The sequence below is a fragment of the Girardinichthys multiradiatus genome, chromosome 7, assembly GCF_021462225.1.
Source record: "Girardinichthys multiradiatus isolate DD_20200921_A chromosome 7, DD_fGirMul_XY1, whole genome shotgun sequence".
In the NCBI taxonomy this organism is placed as follows: domain Eukaryota; kingdom Metazoa; phylum Chordata; class Actinopteri; order Cyprinodontiformes; family Goodeidae; genus Girardinichthys; species Girardinichthys multiradiatus.
In genome coordinates, this window is record NC_061800.1 from 14,960,913 (window position 1) to 14,982,467 (window position 21,555).

The window sequence follows — 21,555 nt, forward strand, 5'->3', positions numbered from 1 at the left end:
AATCTATTTATTGCATAATTGTGAAATGGAAGAAAAAATATTCTTGTACCTCAAATTTTCTCCTTATATAAGGTTTTGCTTTTGTACCAAAATGCTTAATTTTGGTCTCATCTATCAATAACAATCTAAAATAGACTTCTTATGGATTTTCTCAATTGCTGTCTTGGGCATTTTGAAAACCATCAATAATTCAGCTTCACTTTCACAGTTATGCACTGCTTTGTGTTGGTCTGTCGCAAAAATCCCATTAAAATGACAAAAAGGAAAAAAACTATTCAAGGGGTGAATACTGCATTGTGAATTTGTTTGAAACATGCAAAATAGTTGATAAAAAAAAATAACTGGTCGATAGAATAATTATTAGTTATTGTTCTGAGTAGTAAATTGAGATACTACTTGACAGAAAAGTGATGAGATTACATTCAGCATTGCTGTATTCTCTGATCGTCCCTCAGATGCATCTTTATTAGTGGTGGGATATAAACAACAAGACTAACCATCTGCCACAGACATTTTTTTAGACTTAATAATAGTCCGTTCCTCTGGGTCCACCAAAGCTGCTGATCTTCAAGAAACACAAACACCTCGAATTCAAGTAAAACTGAAATCTCAAAAATGTATGCCAGATGTAGGTTTTTTTCCTTTCCTTTGGAAGATTTGCAATAAATATCTTGCTCTGCACTCATGGCTTCTGGACCGCAAAAGCTCACTAGGCAGATCAATAAGCTAGTGAGGAAGTTAGTGTTGAGAATAATGATACAAGCAGAATTTAAAGACCTGTGCATTATTCTATGGCTCCATGGATCAATAGTTATTTACTACAGATTTTCTATGGCTTTGTTAAATGTAAACGGTAATAGTGGGCGCGGCGGCAGTGGCGCAGGGGTAAAATGCACGGCCCATGTTCGGAGGCCTTAGTTCTTGGCACAGGCCATCACAGGTTAGAGTCCCGGGCCTTTAACCTTTTGCTGCATGCCTTCCCCCTCTCTCCACCCCTTTCCTGTCAACTGACTGTCAAAAACTGAGAAAAATAATGTCAATAATCCTGCAAAAAAAACATTAAAAAAAGGTTATTGTTTTATTGAAAAATCAGCACATATCCATTAAAGATAATAAAACAGATGTTTTAACAAAGAATTTCTTAACACCAACACACCACCACTCGAACTCGAAATATGCAAAGTCAGGGATAAGGAGAGAAGAAGAGAGTGAACTGTAACAAAAATCTCCAGATTTCTGTAAACAGACTTGACACAGTTCATGGTTAGTGCAGTCTATTACTGTTTGGTCTTGACACCAAAGTGCATATTTGTTATCTTGTCTTAAAAACACATTTTCTGTGTTTAAAGGGCATACACAGTGCTGAGCAACATTTTTAATTGCAGGTCAGTTGTTTGGCTTTTTGGGGATTCGTCAGAGCATATAATGGTTGTGTGTGGTGACAATACTTGTCCAGTTATCAGACAAAGGATGAAAGTTGGGAAGGTCTGCTCTTGCATGCAGGAATTACCCACATGGTCCCAGGGTCCAGGTGTTAATATGCACTGATGTCCCTAACTACAATCCCTCTGAGGAGAAGCCACGGAGGAGGGATGGGGGTAGGAAGAAAGCAGGGGCATTGATTGAGGTGTTTGGGGATTTGAGGGATGATGGTGGAAGAAGAGGAGGATGGGTATGGAGGAAAGACAACTCAGCAGGGAGCAGAAGGAGTATGTGCACTGGAGAGGGAGTGACAGGGAAGCTGTTAGCTGACAAGCGTTTCTCCAGAATTATAATTTTGGCCCTCCTCTCCCTGCTGCATGCTTGCTGAGTTTTTTTTTTTTGTGCCTTTTTCCCCTCCCTCTTTTGAATTTCCTCTTATTCTTCTTCACGCTCTCATTTAAACCATCCTCTTCCTCGTCCGTCCATCCATCCTCACCTCTTTCCTCTTTTCCCCACCAGCTGCAGTGCAGAGATCTCCGCTGAGGCCCCTGTCAAGCTGTCAGGTGACCGGGACGGAGGCTGTGACATCACCACTCCCTCGGCTGACAATCAGCTCCTCACCGTTGCCATGGCAACGGCGGCAACGGCCTGCAGAGCCGAGTTTGGCGACGAGGTGCCTACAGAAGAAGCAGAAGGAGAGGAGACAGGAGAATGCGTAAGGACCTTTGTTTTGTGCTATCTGGTTTTGAAATGTTATTTGTGCATCACTACATCTGCACCCATCGATGTTGCTCTGCAGCAAACCGAAGTGCTTTAATCCCTTGGTATTCAGGGATGACTGGGACAAGCAAGGAGACTGCGACACTAACAATCACATCACTTGTGGATCTTTTATGCAGAGGTATTTGCTTAGACACGAGCAAGCATGCAGTTCTCTGTCCTCCCAACATCAGCTGCAGCAGCAGCTCACAGTCTGAGGATGGAATAAAAAGCAGGATTAAGACACTCCTCTGGCATCAGGTTGCTGCTGATAAGTCCGCGCTTCATTCCTTCTTTCTGTTGGTTTGGCTGCAGCTAGCATTGCGCTCCTCGCTGCATTTGCAGAACAGAAGATCCCGACTGGCACAGAGTGGCATCTTGCATCCCGATTTGCATGTCTGGAGGTAGTGTAGAGAACAGATGTCGAGGTGCATTTCGTTTTTTTTTTTCTTTTTTCTCCATTATCGTGTCAAATTTTGCTGCATCGCTTGCCTCTGCATTCCCAAAGTAATGGCTGCTGTTTTATCGCTCACTAGAATATTAATTATTCTTATTTTACCTGATCACTGCTAGCTCTGCACAAGTATCTGACATAAAAGGCATGACAATCTCAGTGCACCTTTCAGTCATGTTCAGTAGATAGCTATTAGAGCAACATTGAAGAAAAGAAATGTTGATTTAAAGCTAATATTATACATGTCATTGAAATTTGATATGAGCAATTTCTATATAGTGAGCAGAGAAAATAAGCAGGGCTGAACCTTGCTCCTCAGGTCATCTCTTGATGAGGGAATGTGAGGATTCTGCTTTGTTTTGGGAATTCCTCTCATTACCTGCAGAAAAGCCCAGAAGACTGTGACTCACAAGTGGTTTTTCATCTTCAAGGTTGTGTGATTTCAAGTAGTGATGAGAACATTTTTATACATGTGGCTTGTGGTGCTTACGTTCCTTGCCAGGAAGTCAGTGTTGCGTCTGAGAATGAAATTGGGATTCCTGGCACTACAAGCTGGGATCAGAGGGATAAGTTAGAGCTGTTATGTAACGCCACCATCACAGCAAAACGTTGTGACACTGCAGAGGAAAGCTCTCTCTACAGATGCGTATATATTCATCACACACAGAGTGATATATTTCAAACATTTACTTCTGTCAACCTTGAGGGTTATGGCTTACAGCTAATGAAAACCCAAAGTTAAATTTCTCAAAAAATTTGAATATAACATTAGAATACTGGAATGTGGAAATTGGCCTACACTACACTGTCAAGAGGAAGATTGGTGACTTCACAGCAGGTCCCACAGTAGGTCCCAAAACACAGGTCGTTCTGTATCCAGGCTTAATAATTGAAAGTTGAGTGGAAGGAAAAGGGTGATTGAAAAAGGGGCAAAAACAACAGGTGCAATTGCAGCCTTGAGAGAATTGTGCATCAAAGCCTGTTTAAGTTTTGGCAGTACCATGCCCACAGGCTGATTGCTTGTATTGATGCAGTAATTCAAGCAAAAGGCCTGACCTAGTATTGAGTGCATTGATGTATACTACAAAGATGTACTTTACATTAGGCTGAAATCTGAGTACCGTATTAAAAAATAGTTTTTATTGGTTTTATGTAAAATTCCAATTGAGAAACTGAATTCCAGGTTTTCATTAGCTGTAAACCATAGATGTGTGTGTAATGAAGTTTCCAATTTTATTGTAATTTGTTGAGATACACCTCATTAAACACATATTTTTATCAATTCATCATTCATCACCTAATGTCTTCTGAGAACCTTTGGCCCATTTCACCTGTTGCCAGAGAGATGTGTCCATTCCATTGATACTCATGCCCTTTTCCTATAGCAGCACACAGGTCTGGGTTGCAGGCGCTCCAGCTCGGACGCAGCCTATGAGCTGGCCGAGACGGTGAGAGCGCAGCGGGAGTGCCGCCTCCGGCCCCACTACAGTGACCCCATGCCAGCTGATGCCTCCAAGCGCAAACAGCTGGAGATGAAGATTGCCGCCGCTGCCCGGCTCCATAGTCATCGGCGAGACAGGGACAGAGACAGTGGTAAGTAAAGACCATGTAGGAGAAATGGAGGGATGATATAGGGATGAAAGAAATGAGGGTGGTAGGGGTGAGGGTAAAGGGAGGTTGGCATAAGGCATGAAGGATGATGGGACTAGGGATGGAAAGGGTAGGGCTTGAGATTGAAAGACATTATGAGGAGGAATTAGGTATGAAGTAAGTAGGGATGAGGAATGAAGTAGGTTGGGATAGAGGATGAAAAAGAAATGAGTGAGGGTGGCCAGGATGAGGATGAGGGTTGAAGGTGGCAAGCATGGGGGTTGAAAGGCTAGTGATGAAGTAGGTTGGAAGAAGGGATGAGGATTGAAAGTGGCCGAGATGAAGATTGAGGGTTTACGGAGGTTTGTGATGAAGAATGAGAAATGATGGTCATGGGAGTAAGGGATGAGGATTGAAGGAGGATGGGATAGGGAAAGAGGGTTGACAGCGGGTGGGATGAGTAAGGAGGGATGAAGCATGTTGGGAGGAGCAATGAGGGATTACAGAGGTAGGAATTAAGGATGAGGGTTGATGGAGGTTGAGATGATGAATAAGGGTTGAAGGAGGTTGTGTTAAAGAATGTGGGTTTGACAGAGGTTGGGATAAGCGATGAGGGCCGATGGAGGGTGGGATCAGGGATGAGGGTTGAAGGAGGTTGAGATGAGGATTGAAAGTATAAGGATGTTGGGATGAATAATGAAGAGAAGAACAGTTGAGACTAAGGAAGGGCTGGGTTGAAAGAAATGGGTTTGGATCAGGATGAACCGTGCCGAACAAATGAGCATAGCATTTCAGAAACAATAGCAAGACATCCACATTAACTAAACTTCTGAGCTGAGACAATACAAACATAATGTTTATGAATGTAGAATATCCATGTTGTTAGTTTAGTTGTTTTAGAATAAAATATATGACATAATCAGGATTATTTCTGTATTAGGGATCTTTTTCATTGACCATATCCAACCTCTCTACTGACATCACTGATTTTGTTACATTCCTACAGGTGGCACAAAGGCTCAGTTTGCGTAGAACCATTTATATTTAGAGCTTTCCTGCCTTTTCCTTGAATGTATAATATGTAAATGTCACAGACAGAGAGTCAATCGATGCCAACTGCCAGATACTAGTGTTGTGAACTGTTTTTTTTTGTGGTTATGTAATAATTTCCAGACAGTGAGTGCTGTCATGATAGCTTGTCCTGTTTTTATATCAACCCTCATGAATCCCACTGTCAGAGCTCGCAGCCTTGACGTTAGTTAAATCATTGAGGGTTCACTGACTTTCCAAGTCGATTTATCTTCCATGTAGAAACTACCCACTCCCATTTCAAACACCATGGCTCTTTCTTCATTTAAGCTGACTCTATGACATTTTGTGGCCCCAGTTCACTGTTCATCTTGTCACCTTCATCTCATCGGGGAAGGTGTATTCCTGGTTACCACATTCATCTGATCTGTCTGAACATCTCTTAAGGAATTCTGTGCTTACTCATCTGAATATTTTGACCTTTTTACTCAGTCACTTACCTCACCCCTCCATAAATGTACTGTTCTTCCAGCTAATGCTACCCATGTTTCTCTCCATCAAAAAAAGCTCTGCCCCAGAATGCTAGAATGTAGGAACACCGAATGTTAAGATGATGTTGTCTCTCTTCCAGAAATAGAAAATAAAGAATACATTTATTTATTGCATTTGTTTACAAATGCAAGCTTATGGGAAATGCACTATATTACCAAAAGTATTTGTCTGTCTACTGTTACATGTAAATAAACTTTGATGACATCCTATTCTTAATCTATAAGATCCAGTTTGTTGATGAACCCACCGTTGCCTTCAACAGCAACTTCAACTATTCTGTAAACATCTTCCTCAAGGTTTAGGAGTGTGTTCATAGTTAGATGAGAAAACCAGAATTGCAGCATCTGCTCTAATTCATCCCAAAGGTGTTAGAGAAGGTTGAGGTCAAGATTCTGTGCGGCCAGTCAAGTTTATTCACACCAAGCTTGAGACACCTGCAGCCGTGGAAGTGATTGGAAGACCAGAATTCATTGATTTGGTGGTGTGACCCAGTACTTGTGGCAATATAGTGCATTTAAGAACTTGGACTCATTTAGTCTGTCAGTATGTGTCAATACACAAGAGTACTGACTTTTTATCCATATGGTCAAAGGTTACGTTTTTACTGGAGGGCTCAGCATCTAATTATTAGAGAAAGATGATATCTGTAATAGCTTCTTCGCCTGGACACTACTAGTAATTAGTTGTCTAAATTTAATAGGTGTCCATTAGGCTAGCTGAACTCAGCACTATGATAAAATCAAAAAGTTTATTAAAACATAGTTCCAAATGACTATTGTCAATTCTTCCTTCCAGCACCAGCTGCAATCCGCGGTCACTCTGAGCCACCTGGCGAGGAGCGGCAGGCGGTTCTGGGTGTGACTCGCTGCGGCCAGCACCGCTGGAGCACCATCAGTAGCCTGAGCTCAGACAGCGGAGTGGTGGGCCTGAGTGATGAGCGGGATGAGGAGGAACGCGAGCCCCGACAACACCGCAGAACCAGGGGAGCTGAAGTCGAGCGAGTGGACAGTGGCATCGGTCCGGGCCTGTCCCGCACCTGGAAGAGGCCATCCACCTCTCTAAGGGCATGGGAATCCCAGAGGCCATGCCCTGACTGTGGACAGAGGGATGGGGTCTCCAAGGAGCGGACGGAGCGAATGTGCGAGCGCTGCTCCAAGCTACGGACCGAGCGCAAGGAGGCCATCCTGGAGTTCTTGAACACAGAGTCGAGCTACGGCGAGGACCTGCGGATCATCAAGGAGGAGTTTTACTGCCCCATGCAGAGCGCGGGCCTGCTGAACGCCGAGCAGCTTGCTGTGGTGTTCAGTAACGTTCAGGAGCTTATAGACGTTAACGACCGCTTCACTGAACACCTGCAGGACAACATCGACCACGCCTTTGACCAGGTTACATTCTTATACTTTTTGAATACATAAAAAATTTGCATATCTTGATAACATCTACCTATAGCATCCCCCCCAAAAAATCTAAATGAGGCATACGTATGTATTGAATTGAAATCAAAGTGTAACAAATTGCCTTCAGAAGTTAGTGAAAATGTACCTGTAAAGATCCACAGCGACTATTAGTCGTACTCTCTTTCAATCTGGCATTTAGGCAACAGAAGTAAGAAGAAAGCCATAAGAAGTTTGCATTTAAACACAAGCCTTGTAAGGGACACAAGGAAAGTTTTTGGTGCTTATAGCACCATAACTCAGTCAGGGGTTCCATCCAGGAAAGAGACGCAACTAAACACAGAAACACTAGAGTAGATGTACTTTCTATGGTAAAGAAAAATAAGTAGAGTAGGCAAAGCTTATAGCACCAACATGTCTGTCAGTGATTCTGTCAAGGACATATGTACAGGTTAACACAGAAGTACTCGGTCATAACTCCTTTCCACTGAAAATGAAAATCAAAGAGTGCACAATGTTAAAATCAATCATATCTGAGTTAAACTAACTAACCAGACCCAGTGGAGCCTCCAAATGGTCTGAATCACTGTCTCTTCTGCAGTTTCAGTTAGGATTTGTTACCTGACTGCATATGGATCACAGCCTCATTAGCAGGAGGAGATTGGGAGGGAAAACTGTAGAACAGAAAAAGCGAAGGGTATGGGCTTCTTGTGTTCCTCTGAAGTTGAACAGGGTTGTCCTTGCCAACAAACTGCACATTTCATTGCTCTAACAGATATGTTAGACACAACTACGTACTCTTCAGACATTGTTAAGAAACACCTTTCTTTCCATAGTGCTTGAATTAAAAGCAACAGGACAGACTTTGTGGGGTTGTTGAAGTAGCTTTCTGGTAATTGGGAGGTTGTGAGTTTCATTCACAACATCAGACATATGGTTCCATGGCAATAGCTTTCTATGCATTTCATGCTAGAGCTAGCCTTCCTACTTGTTATTCTATTCTATTATTATTGGTGTTGTTCTAATGTATGTGGTTCATCATTTGTGTGTAATATCTTCTAGGTGAGGTGTGGAGTCCAAAGAGAGCTCTGCAGTGCAAGTTCCATCATACTCAGTACCTCCTGATGGGGGCAGATCCTTTGCAGTAAAAGTTGCAATGAATTCTGAAAATAGTTTTGATTTCTCTGACTTAAGAGAACGCTTTGAAATCACTAGCTGAATAGTCTTTCGGTTTATGGCAGCTGGTGATCAGCTCTTTCCGTCAGGTGGAAGCGTTTGATATAAGTTTCTGTTTGTTATGTTTCAAGTTGTTTCTTTTTAGTTTTACACATCATGTGGCTCTCATGCAGAGGTGCTGAAGTTGCAGGATTTGGTGCCTGTAACCTTATATATTCACCATAAACTAGCCAGGTGCTGCTTTTATGCACTGCTGAGTTATGGGTTTTGGTTTCCTCAAAAAATATTAAATTGACATTAAGATAACTGAGTTGTGATTAGGTTTTTTTTGCAAAGCAGAGTCGTGCATGTCCACATCTCGATGCACCGTAAATTTCTTTTTTTTTTCCCACCCCCAATTGATACGTAAATGGCTGAATATGACTTGTAGTATAAAAGCATTTTGAGTGTTCGATAAGCCAACAAAAGTACTGAACACTCCAAAATCGTCCATTTTGTCACCTTGTATTCACAGTGTCTGGGTGACCATGATTGGATTACGTTTAATTTTAATTGCGTGTGCGTGATTTGTTTCCAGGGTGATGATGACCTGCTGACTGTATACATTGGAGAAATCTTTCTTGAGTTCGTCAACATGCTGCCAGCCTTCCAGACCTACTGCCTGCAGCAGTCCACCTCGGTCAACATGCTCAACACGCTGGAGAAGGAGAAAGAACTGCTCAGGTACACACAAAGACCAAGAACAGTTCTCCCTGCTGGGTTGTATGACGGAGAAGCTGTTCTGGGAGTTTTCTCCTGTTTTTGCCACAGCTGCTCTGTGTAATTCTTAATGGATAGGACAGTGAGTTATCACTTATTCAGAGGAAGGTCTATTTTAAGAGCTAAGCTGCAATGATTCATGTTTTCAGACTGAACCACATCTCACCAAAGAGTCAGGCTGTTCTATGACACCCATTAATAAAGTTTTTAATTTCCCAAGACATGCACTGGCTTTACAAACTTCCTCTTCTTTCTCATTTCAGAATATTCCTGGATGTTTCCCAGAATGACAACACTGCACTCCGTCGTATGAACTTACGCTCTTTTCTCATGGCGCCGCTCCAACGTGTTACTAAGTACCCACTCCTGTTGAGCCGCATCATCAAGGTCACTCCTGAATGTCACCCAGACTACACACGCCTCCGGGAGGCCAAGAATCGAGTGGAGTCCCACCTGGAGCACATTAACATGAAGACCAAGCAGGAGGGCAACGGCGTCACCTGGTCTCTACGCTCATTCCGGCGGGACAGCCGCAAGAACCGGGAGGTCATTAACATTGAGATGCGAGAGGTGTCGATGAAGACGGTGGGTTGGGCGAGAGAAAACACCCGGTTTGTCATGGAGGGACCTCTGCAGCTGTCCCAGCCAGCAGATGGTCAGTGGTTAAAAAAGGGCAGCAAGGCCCTGAAGTTCCAGAACGTGCAGAGTCTGCTGATGGTGAGGACACAGCGAGGGGGGGACTCCCCAGGGTGGGCAACTGAGGTCGGAAGACAGGGGGAAGGCATGGTGGAGAGCGTTCGAGATGGAGTGTTGGTCTTAATCAAAGATAAAAGCAGTGGAAAATTTGCAGTGCTGAGAGAGCCAATCTGTCTTGGAAACTGCGTGGTTTCATCGGATCCAGACTGCGAGGACACCTTCGAGGTGCTTGACATCCGGCGGGAGTCATTTGTTTTCCGTGCCTCGGATAAATCCCGTACCCAACAGTGGTTCCATCAGATCAAGAGGTACGCCCGAGACTTGGGCACCTGGAGGAAAAGACGAAACGCTTTGCCCAACATTATGATCAACGCCAACCAGACGCGTTCCTGAGGCGAGCCTCCACAACATCGTTGTTCTACTGTAAATAATCCAAAATTTTTCAAATCCAGAAATCAGCTGACAACATTTTCTGAGAAACACCTCTTTTCTGATGTGTTAGATTTCAGTAATCAATCATACAATCTGTCTCACATTGTTGTGAGAAAACTAAGCACTTTTTTTCCTATGAAGCAGTAAGTGCGCCATGAAACTGTATGGAGATTTAATTTGAAGCTGTTACAAAAAATGGGAAAAATACCAGTTTTTTTGAACAACCAAAAAATACTTGGGCTGTTCTTGCCAGCCTTGATTGTATAGACTGTTGAGTACCTAAAGGTGTGTCTGATGAAAAGCATGACTGAACATGATTGGCTGCAAAAAGAAAAAAAAAAAAAGAGAAAAAGTAATTTTTACACAAGTCAGTGAGAATTGCAAACCATTTGTTTCTGGTATGAGAAGGTGAAGATTTCTCCGGTGGTTTTTTTCTGTGGTTTATGTTTTGTTGTCACTGCCCTTTCCTCTTTGTGTGCCGCCCTCTACTGTCTGTAGGCAGCATAACAACTTTCACGGCCTGAGATGCAGTGGAGCAGAGCCTCTCCATCGGGCTGAGAACAGACCGATGTGTCTGTGTTCCGATGAAATTTCACAGAACAGCAATAATCTCAGCCAGTTTAAAGAAGTAGCTACTTAATATGCAGTTAATACCCTAATATTCTGCTGTTGGTCCGTCTTTATCATTTTACTGGGCATTGTGGCAGGTTTGTCTGACCTCTGATATCTGTTTAAGATGGCTGGATGACTGAGGCATCTCTTTTTGCTGCAACACCAAGGAAGTCTTTATTTTGTCTTTAAAACCAAGAGCACCTGCTGTCATAAAAGCAGTAATGAAAAATTTTGTCAGATTACCTGTTTGGTTGCGTCCAATAGAAAGCATAAAGTGCTAGTTAGAGATACACCGAGAAATCATCTGGTGACCAGAATCAGCCGATTTTCAGCTTGATCAGCCCTGACTGTTGACCAGCTGGTCAGAATATCAATAATCTAATCTTTTTTCCATTAGATTAACGCATCACACCTCAGAGCTTGCAACAATAAACCTTTGTGTGAAGCTATTTCCAATATTCCTGAGGTGTTTAAATTTAGTTGAAGGTGGAAAAAGCTATTTTAAAGGAAATTATTTTCTCCAACATTGTGAGACATCTTTGTGATTCATTCAGACCTTGAAAGAGCGAGACTTTCAGCTGATAACAGGAAGGCTGAGCGTATTATAACAAAGTTTCTTTGTATAATCCAATGGAGCTCTTAACCTCTTTCAGTAGTGAAATACTGGTCCTTCTCAAAATATTAGCATATTGTGATAAAGTTCATTATTTTCCATAATGTCATGATGAAAATTTAACATTCATATATTTTAGATTCATTGCTCACTAACTGAAATATTTCAGGTCTTTTATTGTCTTAATACGGATGATTTTGGCATACAGCTCATGAAAACCCAAAATTCCTATCTCACAAAATTAGCATATTTCATCCGACCAATAAAAGAAAAGTGTTTTTAATACAAAAAAACATCAACCTTCAAATAATCATGTACAGTTATGCACTCAATACTTGGTCGGGAATCCTTCGGCAGAAATGACTGCTTCAATGCGGCGTGGCATGGAGGCAATCAGCCTGTGGCACTGCTGAGGTCTTATGGAGGCCCAGGATGCTTCGATAGCGGCCTTTAGCTCATCCAGAGTGTTGGGTCTTGAGTCTCTCAACGTTCTCTTCACAATATCCCACAGATTCTCTTTGGGGTTCAGGTCAGGAGAGTTGGCAGGCCAATTGAGCACAGTGATACCATGGTCAGTAAACCATTTACCAGTGGTTTTGGCACTGTGAGCAGGTGCCAGGTCGTGCTGAAAAATGAAATCTTCATCTCCATAAAGCTTTTCAGCAGATGGAAGCATGAAGTGCTCCAAAATCTCCTGATAGCTTGCTGCATTGACCCTGCCCTTGATAAAACACAGTGGACCAACACCAGCAGCTGACACGGCACCCCAGACCATCACTGACTGTGGGTACTTGACACTGGACTTCTGGCATTTTGGCATTTCCTTCTCCCCAGTCTTCCTCCAGACTCTGGCACCTTGATTTCCGAATGACATGCAGAATTTGCTTTCATCCGAAAAAAGTACTTTGGACCACTGAGCAACAGTCCAGTGCTGCTTCTCTGTAGCCCAGGTCAGGCGCTTCTGCCGCTGTTTCTGGTTCAAAAGTGGCTTGACCTGGGGAATGCAGCACCTGTAGCCCATTTCCTGCACACGCCTGTGCACGGTGGCTCTGGATGTTTCTACTCCAGACTCAGTCCACTGCTTCCGCAGGTCCCCCAAGGTCTGGAATCGGCCCTTCTCCACAATCTTCCTCAGGGTCCGGTCACCTCTTATCGTTGTGCAGCGTTTTCTGCCACACCTTTTCCTTCCCACAGACTTCCCACTGAGGTGCCTTGATACAGCACTCTGGGAACAGCCTATTCGTTCAGAAATGTCTTTCTGTGTCTTACCCTCTTGCTTGAGGGTGTCAATAGTGGCCTTCTGGACAGCAGTCAGGTCGGCAGTCTTACCCATGATTGGGGTTTTGAGTGATGAACCAGGCTGGGAGTTTTAAAGGCCTCAGGAATCTTTTGCAGGTGTTTAGAGTTAACTCGTTGATTCAGATGATTAGGTTCATAGCTCGTTTAGAGACCCTTTTAATGATATGCTAATTTTGTGAGATAGGAATTTTGGGTTTTCATGAGCTGTATGCCAAAATCATCTGTATTAAGACAATAAAAGACCTGAAATATTTCAGTTAATGTGCAATGAATCTAAAATATATGAATGTAAAATTTTCATCATGACATTATGGAAAATAATGAACTTTATCACAATATGCTAATTTTTTGAGAAGGACCTGTACGATGGATTTAGAAATGTTGGCAGCCTTTTGGAAATTCAAGGGTGAAGGATCTACAGTCTTTAATGAAGACTACCGCTAGCCCCACTAATTGCTAATACAAGATGCTGAAGACTGCTTAAAATGTTTATTCCATAACCTTTGTGTCATTTTAAAATCATAGATTCTGCTTTACAGTGACTTCTCTCTCACATGGTGTAACATTGCCCCTGATCCTAATATAAATAAGTGCTCATAGCAGAATGGTTAAAAAATATACTGAATATTGTTCTTATATCTTCTTAGATTATAGTTCTTAAAGGGAAATTGAATTAGTCCAAAATTTCTAAAGGCATTTCAAAGCTTAACACCAACTGAAGCTCGGATATTGGCCATATAATGCTGAACGGTGCATCTCTAGTACTTGTCAGCCTCTTTGTGTGTCAAGGGCAGAGTTTTTCATCCATGTACTTTATGCATCTGGTGGAGCTGCACAGATTGAAACTATCGTAGGTACACTTATTTTTGTGTAATCTACTAATAAATACTAAGACAATAGTTTTTGTCACTAAATAATTTACTTTCCTCAAACACTTGGTTTTAAAAGTGTATAGAGAAAGAATTGCACTCTTAAATCCTGAAAACCAAAGTCCTTAAATTGTGTAGTCTTACACTTCACAGTAATAAGTTAAGTAATAAGTAGTAGTTGTATATAGATGTGTTGCAAATTGGGGGTTTTTTATGTTTGTTTTTTGCTGTGACTTTAAATAAGTGACCCAATGTGATAATCTTGGTTAGTCAGCCCATGTCTAATTATTTTATTGTCCTACATTTCATGAAAAGTAAGCATTTATTACAAAGGCTGAAAAACTCTGCTCACCTGATGACCTCGTCTCGGAGAAAGCATCCCGACCATGTTATCATGACAGATTGTTAACTGTGTTCTGTGACCAGCAATGAGCTGTTGTGCCTTTATACTGTATTACTGTTAGACTAAGACTGACAAATTTGCAATCTGTCACAGTAGCATTGATTTCTTAATCAGACACGCCTGCCCTCTGTCTGCACTTACATCTATTAACAGGCAATATAATTATTCCTTTTACAGTGAACTGCCTTCTTTTTTTTAATTGTTTTTACCAATGTTTTTACTTATGAAGGCTTTATTTTGTTTGAAGCACTTTATTATAATGAAGTGAAAGATTTAGTCTTCAGCACAGCTGCTGGTGAAATGTGTTTCTTCATTTAAGACACCAGGTTGACTAAGCTTAAGGCACATCAAGACGTCGGTCAAACCAGTGATTTAAGACCATTGCTGTTATGTTTGTTATGAAGTAGCATTAAAAAGAAACATCACTGTGTTTTTGGAGGGCAGCACTAAGGCTCATTTGCTGTTGAGGACAAAGCATCTCGAAGTGTAAGAAAACACCACCTGTAGGGTTGCATATGGTTTATTTACTTGCCCCTTTTGGTTTGAAACATCTGATGTATTATTTCTCTAGTGTATTATATTGTGAATTATATTGAAAAAATGTAAACACACCCTTGACTGTTTTTTCTTTCATGTTTTTATTATCTCCATCTGAAAGGAGACATTTTTAGGACGTAAAAGGCTGAAATACAAACACTGAGTGCAAATAACTGAAGCACAAGATGAAAAAGTTTTTCTTCCCCTAGAAAATAATCTAGCTCCACTACAGACAGCAAAAACTTTACCTTTTCATAAAAAAAAACATAAGCAATGTAAGACATTGATTTTTTTCCACTACTTTCTACCAATCAAAAAATACAGAAATAGCTCAAATTGGCACAATTTTCTAATTTCAAACGGGAACCTAAATACAGGTCATTTAACTAATCACAGTTACTTATTTTAAGGTGAAGTGCAAGGCCATCATTTCTTTGGCATTTCACTCCTTGAGCCTCATTTACAAAAAGTAGGTCCTAACAATTAGACCTCCAAATAATAAACCCTCCCCTAAATGACTGTCTAGTGGATCCTAAAATTTAAACTTGCATTTATTGCATGAAAAACTTGCTTCATAAACGAGGATTTTGGAACCCAGTTTGGATGTGTGCAATTTTAAAACCTTACAACGCCACCGACCCAAGGAAACAAATCAGGTGGCAAACAGCTTTGACAAATTTAACATTTCAACAAGAAAACTAAGACATAAGTCAGAAAACAAATGTTCACAAACACTCAAAGATATCTCTGACAGTCTTTACAAACAGGGTCATGTTGCAGATTTGAGTGAAGAGTGACAACGCTGTAACACAGGAATTGGATGAAGCTGAGAACACATTTCCAAAACTTGTAACAAACTGGACCGTTAATCTTGACTTTCTGATTAAGAATGCTGAGATCCTTTGCCACCTCTGATGCCATTCTGACAGACTGACACCAGTCTAAAACACCGCTCTTGCATGCATTCGCACAAATACATGCTGAAACACTCGCACGCATAAACAGAATCATCATTATACAGTCCGTCTTTGGCTGCTGGGGACCTTGGGCAGATCCCTGGATCTTTGACTTTCAGATGGGGTAAGATCTCCAACCTGCAACAATCATGCAGAGGTCCCAGCGGGAGGCAGCTGCCACACCACCCCTCCTGCTCCAACAGCAAACGCCAAATTCTACTTGTCTCCGCCGGATTTGGGATCCTTGGCCAGACCGCGGATGGACACGTCATAGACCACCTCCTCGATCTTCTTCACGTCGTACTTCAAACCATCGTACCGCTTCCGCAGTGGGTCGTTCTTCAGGTTGAGCAGACGGAAGCCCGAGTCCAACTCGTTGATGAAGTTAGAGATGCGGAGCGGCCGGCTGTAGTCTCTGGCTGTGACGCTGTTCACTGCTAACCGTGACTAGAGGAGCAAACGGCACAAGTTCAAGAAAAATTTACTAACTTTAAAAAAATTACCTGCAAACACTGGGATATACAGTGGTTAGACAGTAAAACTGAAACACCTGGTTTTAGACCACAATAATTTATTAGTATGGTGTAGGGCCTCCTTTTGCGGCCAATACAGCATCAATTCGTCTTGGGAATGACATATACAAGTCCTACACAGTTGTCAGAGGGATTTTAAGCCATTCTAGGATAGTGGCCAGGTCACTACGTGATACTGGTGGAGGAAAACGTTTCCTGACTCGCTCCTCCAAAACACCCCAAAGTGGCTCAATAATATTTAGATCTGGTGACTGTGCAGGCCATGGGAGATGTTCAACTTCACTTTCATGTTCATCAAACCAATCTTTCACCAGTCTTGCTGTGTGTATTGGTGAATTGTCATCCTGATACACGGCACCGCCTTCAGGATACAATGTGTGAACCATTGGATGCACATGGTCCTCAAGAATGGTTCGGTAGTCCTTGGCAGTGACACGCCCATCTAGCACAAGTATTGGGCCAAGGGAATGCCATGATATGGCAGCCCAAACCATCACTGATCCACCCCCATGCTTCACTCTGGGCATGCAACAGTCTGGGTGGTACGCTTCTTTGAGGCTTCTCCACACCGTAACTCTTCCGGATGTGGGGAAAACAGTAAAGGTGGACTCATCAGAGAACAATACATGTTTCACATTGTCCACAGCCCAAGATTTGCGCTCCTTGCACCATTGAAACCGACGTTTGGCATTGACATGAGTGACAAAAAGGTTTGACTATAGCAGCCCGACCGTGTATATTGACCCTGTGGAGCTCCTGACGGACAGTTCTGGTGGAAACAGGAGAGTTGAGGTGCACATTTAATTCTGCCGTGATTTGGGCAGCTGTGGTTTTATGTTTTTTGGATACAATCTGGGTTAGCACCCGAACATCCCTTTCAGACAGCTTCCTCTTGCGTCCACAGTTAATCCTGTTGGATGTGGTTTGTCCTTCTTGGTGGTATGCTGACATTACCCTGGATACCGTGGCTCTTGATACATCACAAAGACTTGCTGTCTTGGTCACAGATGCGCCAGCAAGACGTGCACCAACAATTTGTCCTCTTTTGAACTCTGGTATGTCACCCATAATGTTGTGTGCATTTCAATATTTTGATCAAAACTGTGCTCTTACCCTGCTAATTGAACCTTCACACTCTGCTCTTACTGGTGCAATGTGCAATCAATGAAGACTGGCTACCAGGCTGGTCCAATTTAGCCATGAAACCTCCCACACTAAAATGACAGGTGTTTCAGTTTCATTGTCCAACCCTTGTATGTAGCAAAGTAAAACTCTTCATTTGATCTAATGAGAGCTTTATGAAGACTGAAAAACAAAAACATTATTTTCAATAATTGTTTTCATTAATGTTGCTTTTATCTGATGTCTTACTACAACTAGTTTGTAAAATTTGAATAAAAGGAATAATAAAAGGGAAGCATATTATACAGCATGATCACCACTGAGCTTTTAAATTGTTAATCTGTCAGTTACTTTCACAAAGTTGTTTTTTTTTTTTTTTTTGTAACAGCATAGAGATTGCAACCAGACTTTAGTTTAATTTCCCAAGACATTAGGTGAAGATTTTCCTTTTTTTTCCCCCAAGCCAGTGGACCAGCATCAAAAAATAAAAATAAAAGCAACATATTTACATGTTTTAGGCATTTACTACACACTAAACTACATACTGCAATGACAAAATGATGGAAACTGGTGTATTGTGACTTTTCTATCATCATCTTCCAAATATCAATACAAACCCCTGAGTGACCCCCATTAGTGTTAAAGGTCAAATTTTAGAGACAGTAAAACTAAAAATCTTGAAAGCATAATATTGAATGAATTTGTGGGCGTTTATAGCTAATACAGATCCTGTATTTAGAAACAATGGCAGAGCTACATCAAAGTACACAGGCTAAGAAGACTGATTCTCCTCAAACACCAAAAAAATAGAATTATGAAACAAATAGAACGTTTAGAAATGAGGCCATGGTGAGGACAGAGAACTCTTGATAATTCCGTAGTCAGACCATCAATAGTGTTGCAAGTGTCGTTTGTGAGCACAAAGTTTCTTAGGTGGGAAAATGTGTTTACCATGCTTTTAACTTTAGTTTTAACTTTTGTTAAAAGCATGTTACCAAAACATATTCTGGTGTCTGGACATCACTTTATTTAAAGACAACAACTAATCTCAATGTTTCCCCACAATAACCTGCTGCAGCACCAACTCATTTTTCTTAACATCAGAGCCAAATAAAGGAGAGAGCCTTTGACTGTTGACAGAGCCTTGACAGTTGTTCTGAATATCCATCTGGTAACATACATTTCAACAAATACACAAGTAGAATTAGTTTGAAGTGAAATTTTAGGGCCAAATAAATGGTTAGTTTAGATCAAAATATCAGGAGACAGCTACATTACTTTAGGGCCGTTAAACCCTCACAAGTAAAACCCGACTATTTGTAGTGAGACTTCCAAACCACTGGATGGCTTACTAAAATAAAGAAGCCTATTTTGATAACAGTTGTTGAGAGAGAAGAGAATGGCCACACCTGGGTGAATCAGAGTAACAATGCTGGTCGAACCAGAGCAGAAATAATTTGAATCACAATTTAGGTCACAAGAGGTCAGTCTAAACTGCTGATTTACAGGCAGACTGGCCTCACCACAGAGCGCTTTCAAATCTCTGGGTAGGGTGCCGGTCTGTTTGGTCTTTAGGTAATGCTCACTGAATAAATCACGACATAAATCTTCACCTTGTTAACCCACATATGAGCTGAAGACTTTGCTATTGTGGCTTTTCTCTGGTGATCATTGTTTTATGCATATATGCCTGGGTTTGATGTATGCAATACCATCACTTTTTAGCAACTTCTTGCTGCCATGTGCTTCCTATTTTTTTCCAAACACATTTCTTGATTTCATTTATAAACATTTATATAACTATTGTGACAGGTCGGTCCAAAACTGAAAAGGAGACGTTGTAAAAACAATGATATATATGCCATTTAAAATACTGTTGGTATAACAGCATACCATCAACCAGCATACCACTCACCAGTTCACTGGCCATAATCAGCACTCCTGCTAGGAAATCTTCAACATCCAGATGAAAGCCCTTCTCTCGCACAACTTCAACTGTCAGAGAGAAATGATAGAGTTAGACCATCTCAGAGAGAGATATGGTTCTGAACCAGAACATGGTACCTACTTCCAAGTATCTGAGCCACCTCCTCCCGTGTGACAAGGGTTTCATTTTCCAGGTAGACGACGAAGGCTGCTAAGAAGGCCAAACGCTGCAGGACAAACCGCCAGTGTTCATGAAACCTGAAAAGGCAAAGAAAATTGAAGAAAGAGGTAAAACACTAAGGGTTCACAGGTGTGCGTCTGAAAACAAAGGAAGGTGCTAAAACCATACATTTAAGAACATGCCTTATAAAAAAGAAACTGTAAAAGGTAAGAAGCATAATCTGTTAGATATTTCTTGCAATATATGTTTACATTTAGAAAAAGTACAGAATGAAGTACTAAGTGTAGACATTTTTCATCCCATGTATTATCTCCAAAGTGGCACCTACCTATAATACTGCTCCACAGGAAATTTGGTTTTGAGCTCAGCCATTTGCGTCCTGACATTGCTGAACAACTCCCGCGCCTTGGCACATTTACTGGGAACTAAAAGGGAAAAAAGATGACTTGACGAAGTTCAAAATTTCAGAAGAAACAAACATAGCACTGCGAATTGTATCCAAAACCCACTCTCTTTGAACCCAGATGGCTGGTGGACACTTTGAAGCAATGTTAGGATTTCCCTGGCAGTCTGCTCCAGATTTTGAACCACCTTACGGATATCCTGTGAAAAATAAATAGTAAAGATGTTTTTTTTTTTTTTTTTAGCAAAGAGCAAACAAGCATAACTATGTCAAACATCAAGAAAAAATATACGAGTGAATATAAACATTAAAGAAAGACAGGAGATGGTCATTTCTGAGTGCTGTAGCCTAACAAACTGGACTTCTGCAGTTTAAGAAATTAAATATTTTAAAGAGGCACCAATTCGGCTCAGGTTAGCTTCCTAGCTAACGGTGTGGGGGCGCTAATGCTGATAGCAGCAGTGCGGTCATACCTCTCTGACGTCCTGGTCGGCGCTCAAGAAGCCCTGGATGTAGCTGAACATCTCAGTCACAGACATTTCTGACCTTTGAGGAAATATCAGGTTGAAAACACAACTCCAGCAATCAGCTGCTAGCAGTTAATAAATCCCCACATCAACGTGCAAAACACCCGTCAGGTCCCCTTCAGCCAGCGCGTAGAGATGATGTCACCACTACGTCACCCTGCTTTATCTGCATAAAACAGAATAAAATATCCAAAACGTGATTGCACTTGTTATGGTTGGGTTAGATAGTATAAGGCAAGTAACGTAAAAAATAAAAAAGCAAAATGTACCACTAACATAATCAGAAATAGCAACAACCATAATATATAAAGGCTAATAGTAAACAGTCAGTCATTTTCTACCGCTTATTCCATCGTGGGAGCTGGTGCCTATCTCCAGCAGTCTATGGGCGAAAGGCGGGGTACACCCTGGACAGGTCGCCAGTCCATCGCAGGGCAACACACATACAACCATGCACACACACTTAAGGGGAATTTAGATTGACCAATTAACCTAACAGGCATGTCTTTGGACTGTGGGAGGAAGCCGGAGTACCCGGTGAGAACCCACGCAAGCACGGGGAGAACATGCAAACTCCATGCAGAAAGACCCCCGGCCGGGAATCAAACCCAGGACCTTCTTGCTGCAAGGCAACAGTGCTACCAACTGGTCCACCGTGCAGCCCCTAACAGGAAACACAGAAGTAAAAATATTTATAATAAACTAAAACAACTAAAATCTAACACACACATACTTGAAAATTAATATAGAATAATTGCACTTAGTGTGTAATATTACTGATCTGTTTTTGTTTTTTTACGACTGACAAGTGTTACCTTTTTAAAGGGTATTTGAGAAACATGATACTTGTGAACGTTTGAATACAAGAACAAGATTTTCTTCTGCTGTGTAGATTAGATGTTTAATCGGTCTTAATGATTGGATTAAGTTGGAATGACTTGGACCGTTTTGAATTGAATCGCGAGCGAAATGAATTGTTATATACCTGCAGATTAATTTGGTCGTTTGTAAAGTGCCTTGAGATGAAGTTTGGTGTAAAGATGCACTACGCAGAGGAACTTAACTGTGAAATAGATTTTACACAAATTGTATTTTTTTGTAGGGCCTGGGGTCGACAACCGGGTCTTTCTGCATGGAGTTTGCATGTTCTCCCCGTGCATGTGTGGGTTCTCTCTGGGTACTCTGGCTTCCTCCCACAGTCCAAAAACATGACTGTTAGGTTAACTGGTCTCTCTAAATTGCCCTTAGGTGTATGAATGAGTGTGTGCATGGTTGTTTGTCCTGCACGTCTCTGTGTTGCCCTGCGGTGGA

General features: G+C 41.6%; 2 protein-coding genes across 4 annotated transcripts in view; one reads left to right on the forward strand and one right to left on the reverse strand.

Moving 5' to 3' along the window:
* si:dkey-91i10.2 (uncharacterized protein LOC555224 homolog) overlaps positions 1–11,632 on the forward strand; it is an 84,814-nt gene extending 73,182 nt beyond the window's left edge. For 2 of the 3 annotated variants that reach the window (XM_047369856.1, XM_047369855.1), the window contains exons 4-8: positions 1,942–2,137; positions 4,021–4,228; positions 6,602–7,191; positions 8,954–9,099; positions 9,399–11,632. In XM_047369856.1, the coding sequence (XP_047225812.1) occupies positions 1,942–2,137; positions 4,021–4,228; positions 6,602–7,191; positions 8,954–9,099; positions 9,399–10,224 (1,966 nt within the window). In that variant the 3' untranslated portion in view covers positions 10,225–11,632. The remainder of the gene's footprint in view (positions 1–1,941; positions 2,138–4,020; positions 4,229–6,601; positions 7,192–8,953; positions 9,100–9,398) is intronic. The other variant, XM_047369857.1, reaches the window with a different exon arrangement.
* A 3,046-nt stretch (positions 11,633–14,678) lies between these two features.
* Positions 14,679–20,391, reverse strand: tsn (translin). Its single transcript, XM_047369552.1, has 6 exons — positions 20,191–20,391; positions 19,824–19,917; positions 19,643–19,739; positions 19,276–19,391; positions 19,123–19,202; positions 14,679–15,999 (listed from the first exon to the last, which is right to left on the reverse strand). The coding sequence occupies exons 1-6, from the start codon at positions 20,254–20,256 to the stop codon at positions 15,769–15,771; spliced, it is 684 nt and encodes a 227-aa protein (XP_047225508.1). The 5' UTR covers positions 20,257–20,391; the 3' UTR covers positions 14,679–15,768.
* Positions 20,392–21,555: the final 1,164 nt, after the last annotated feature.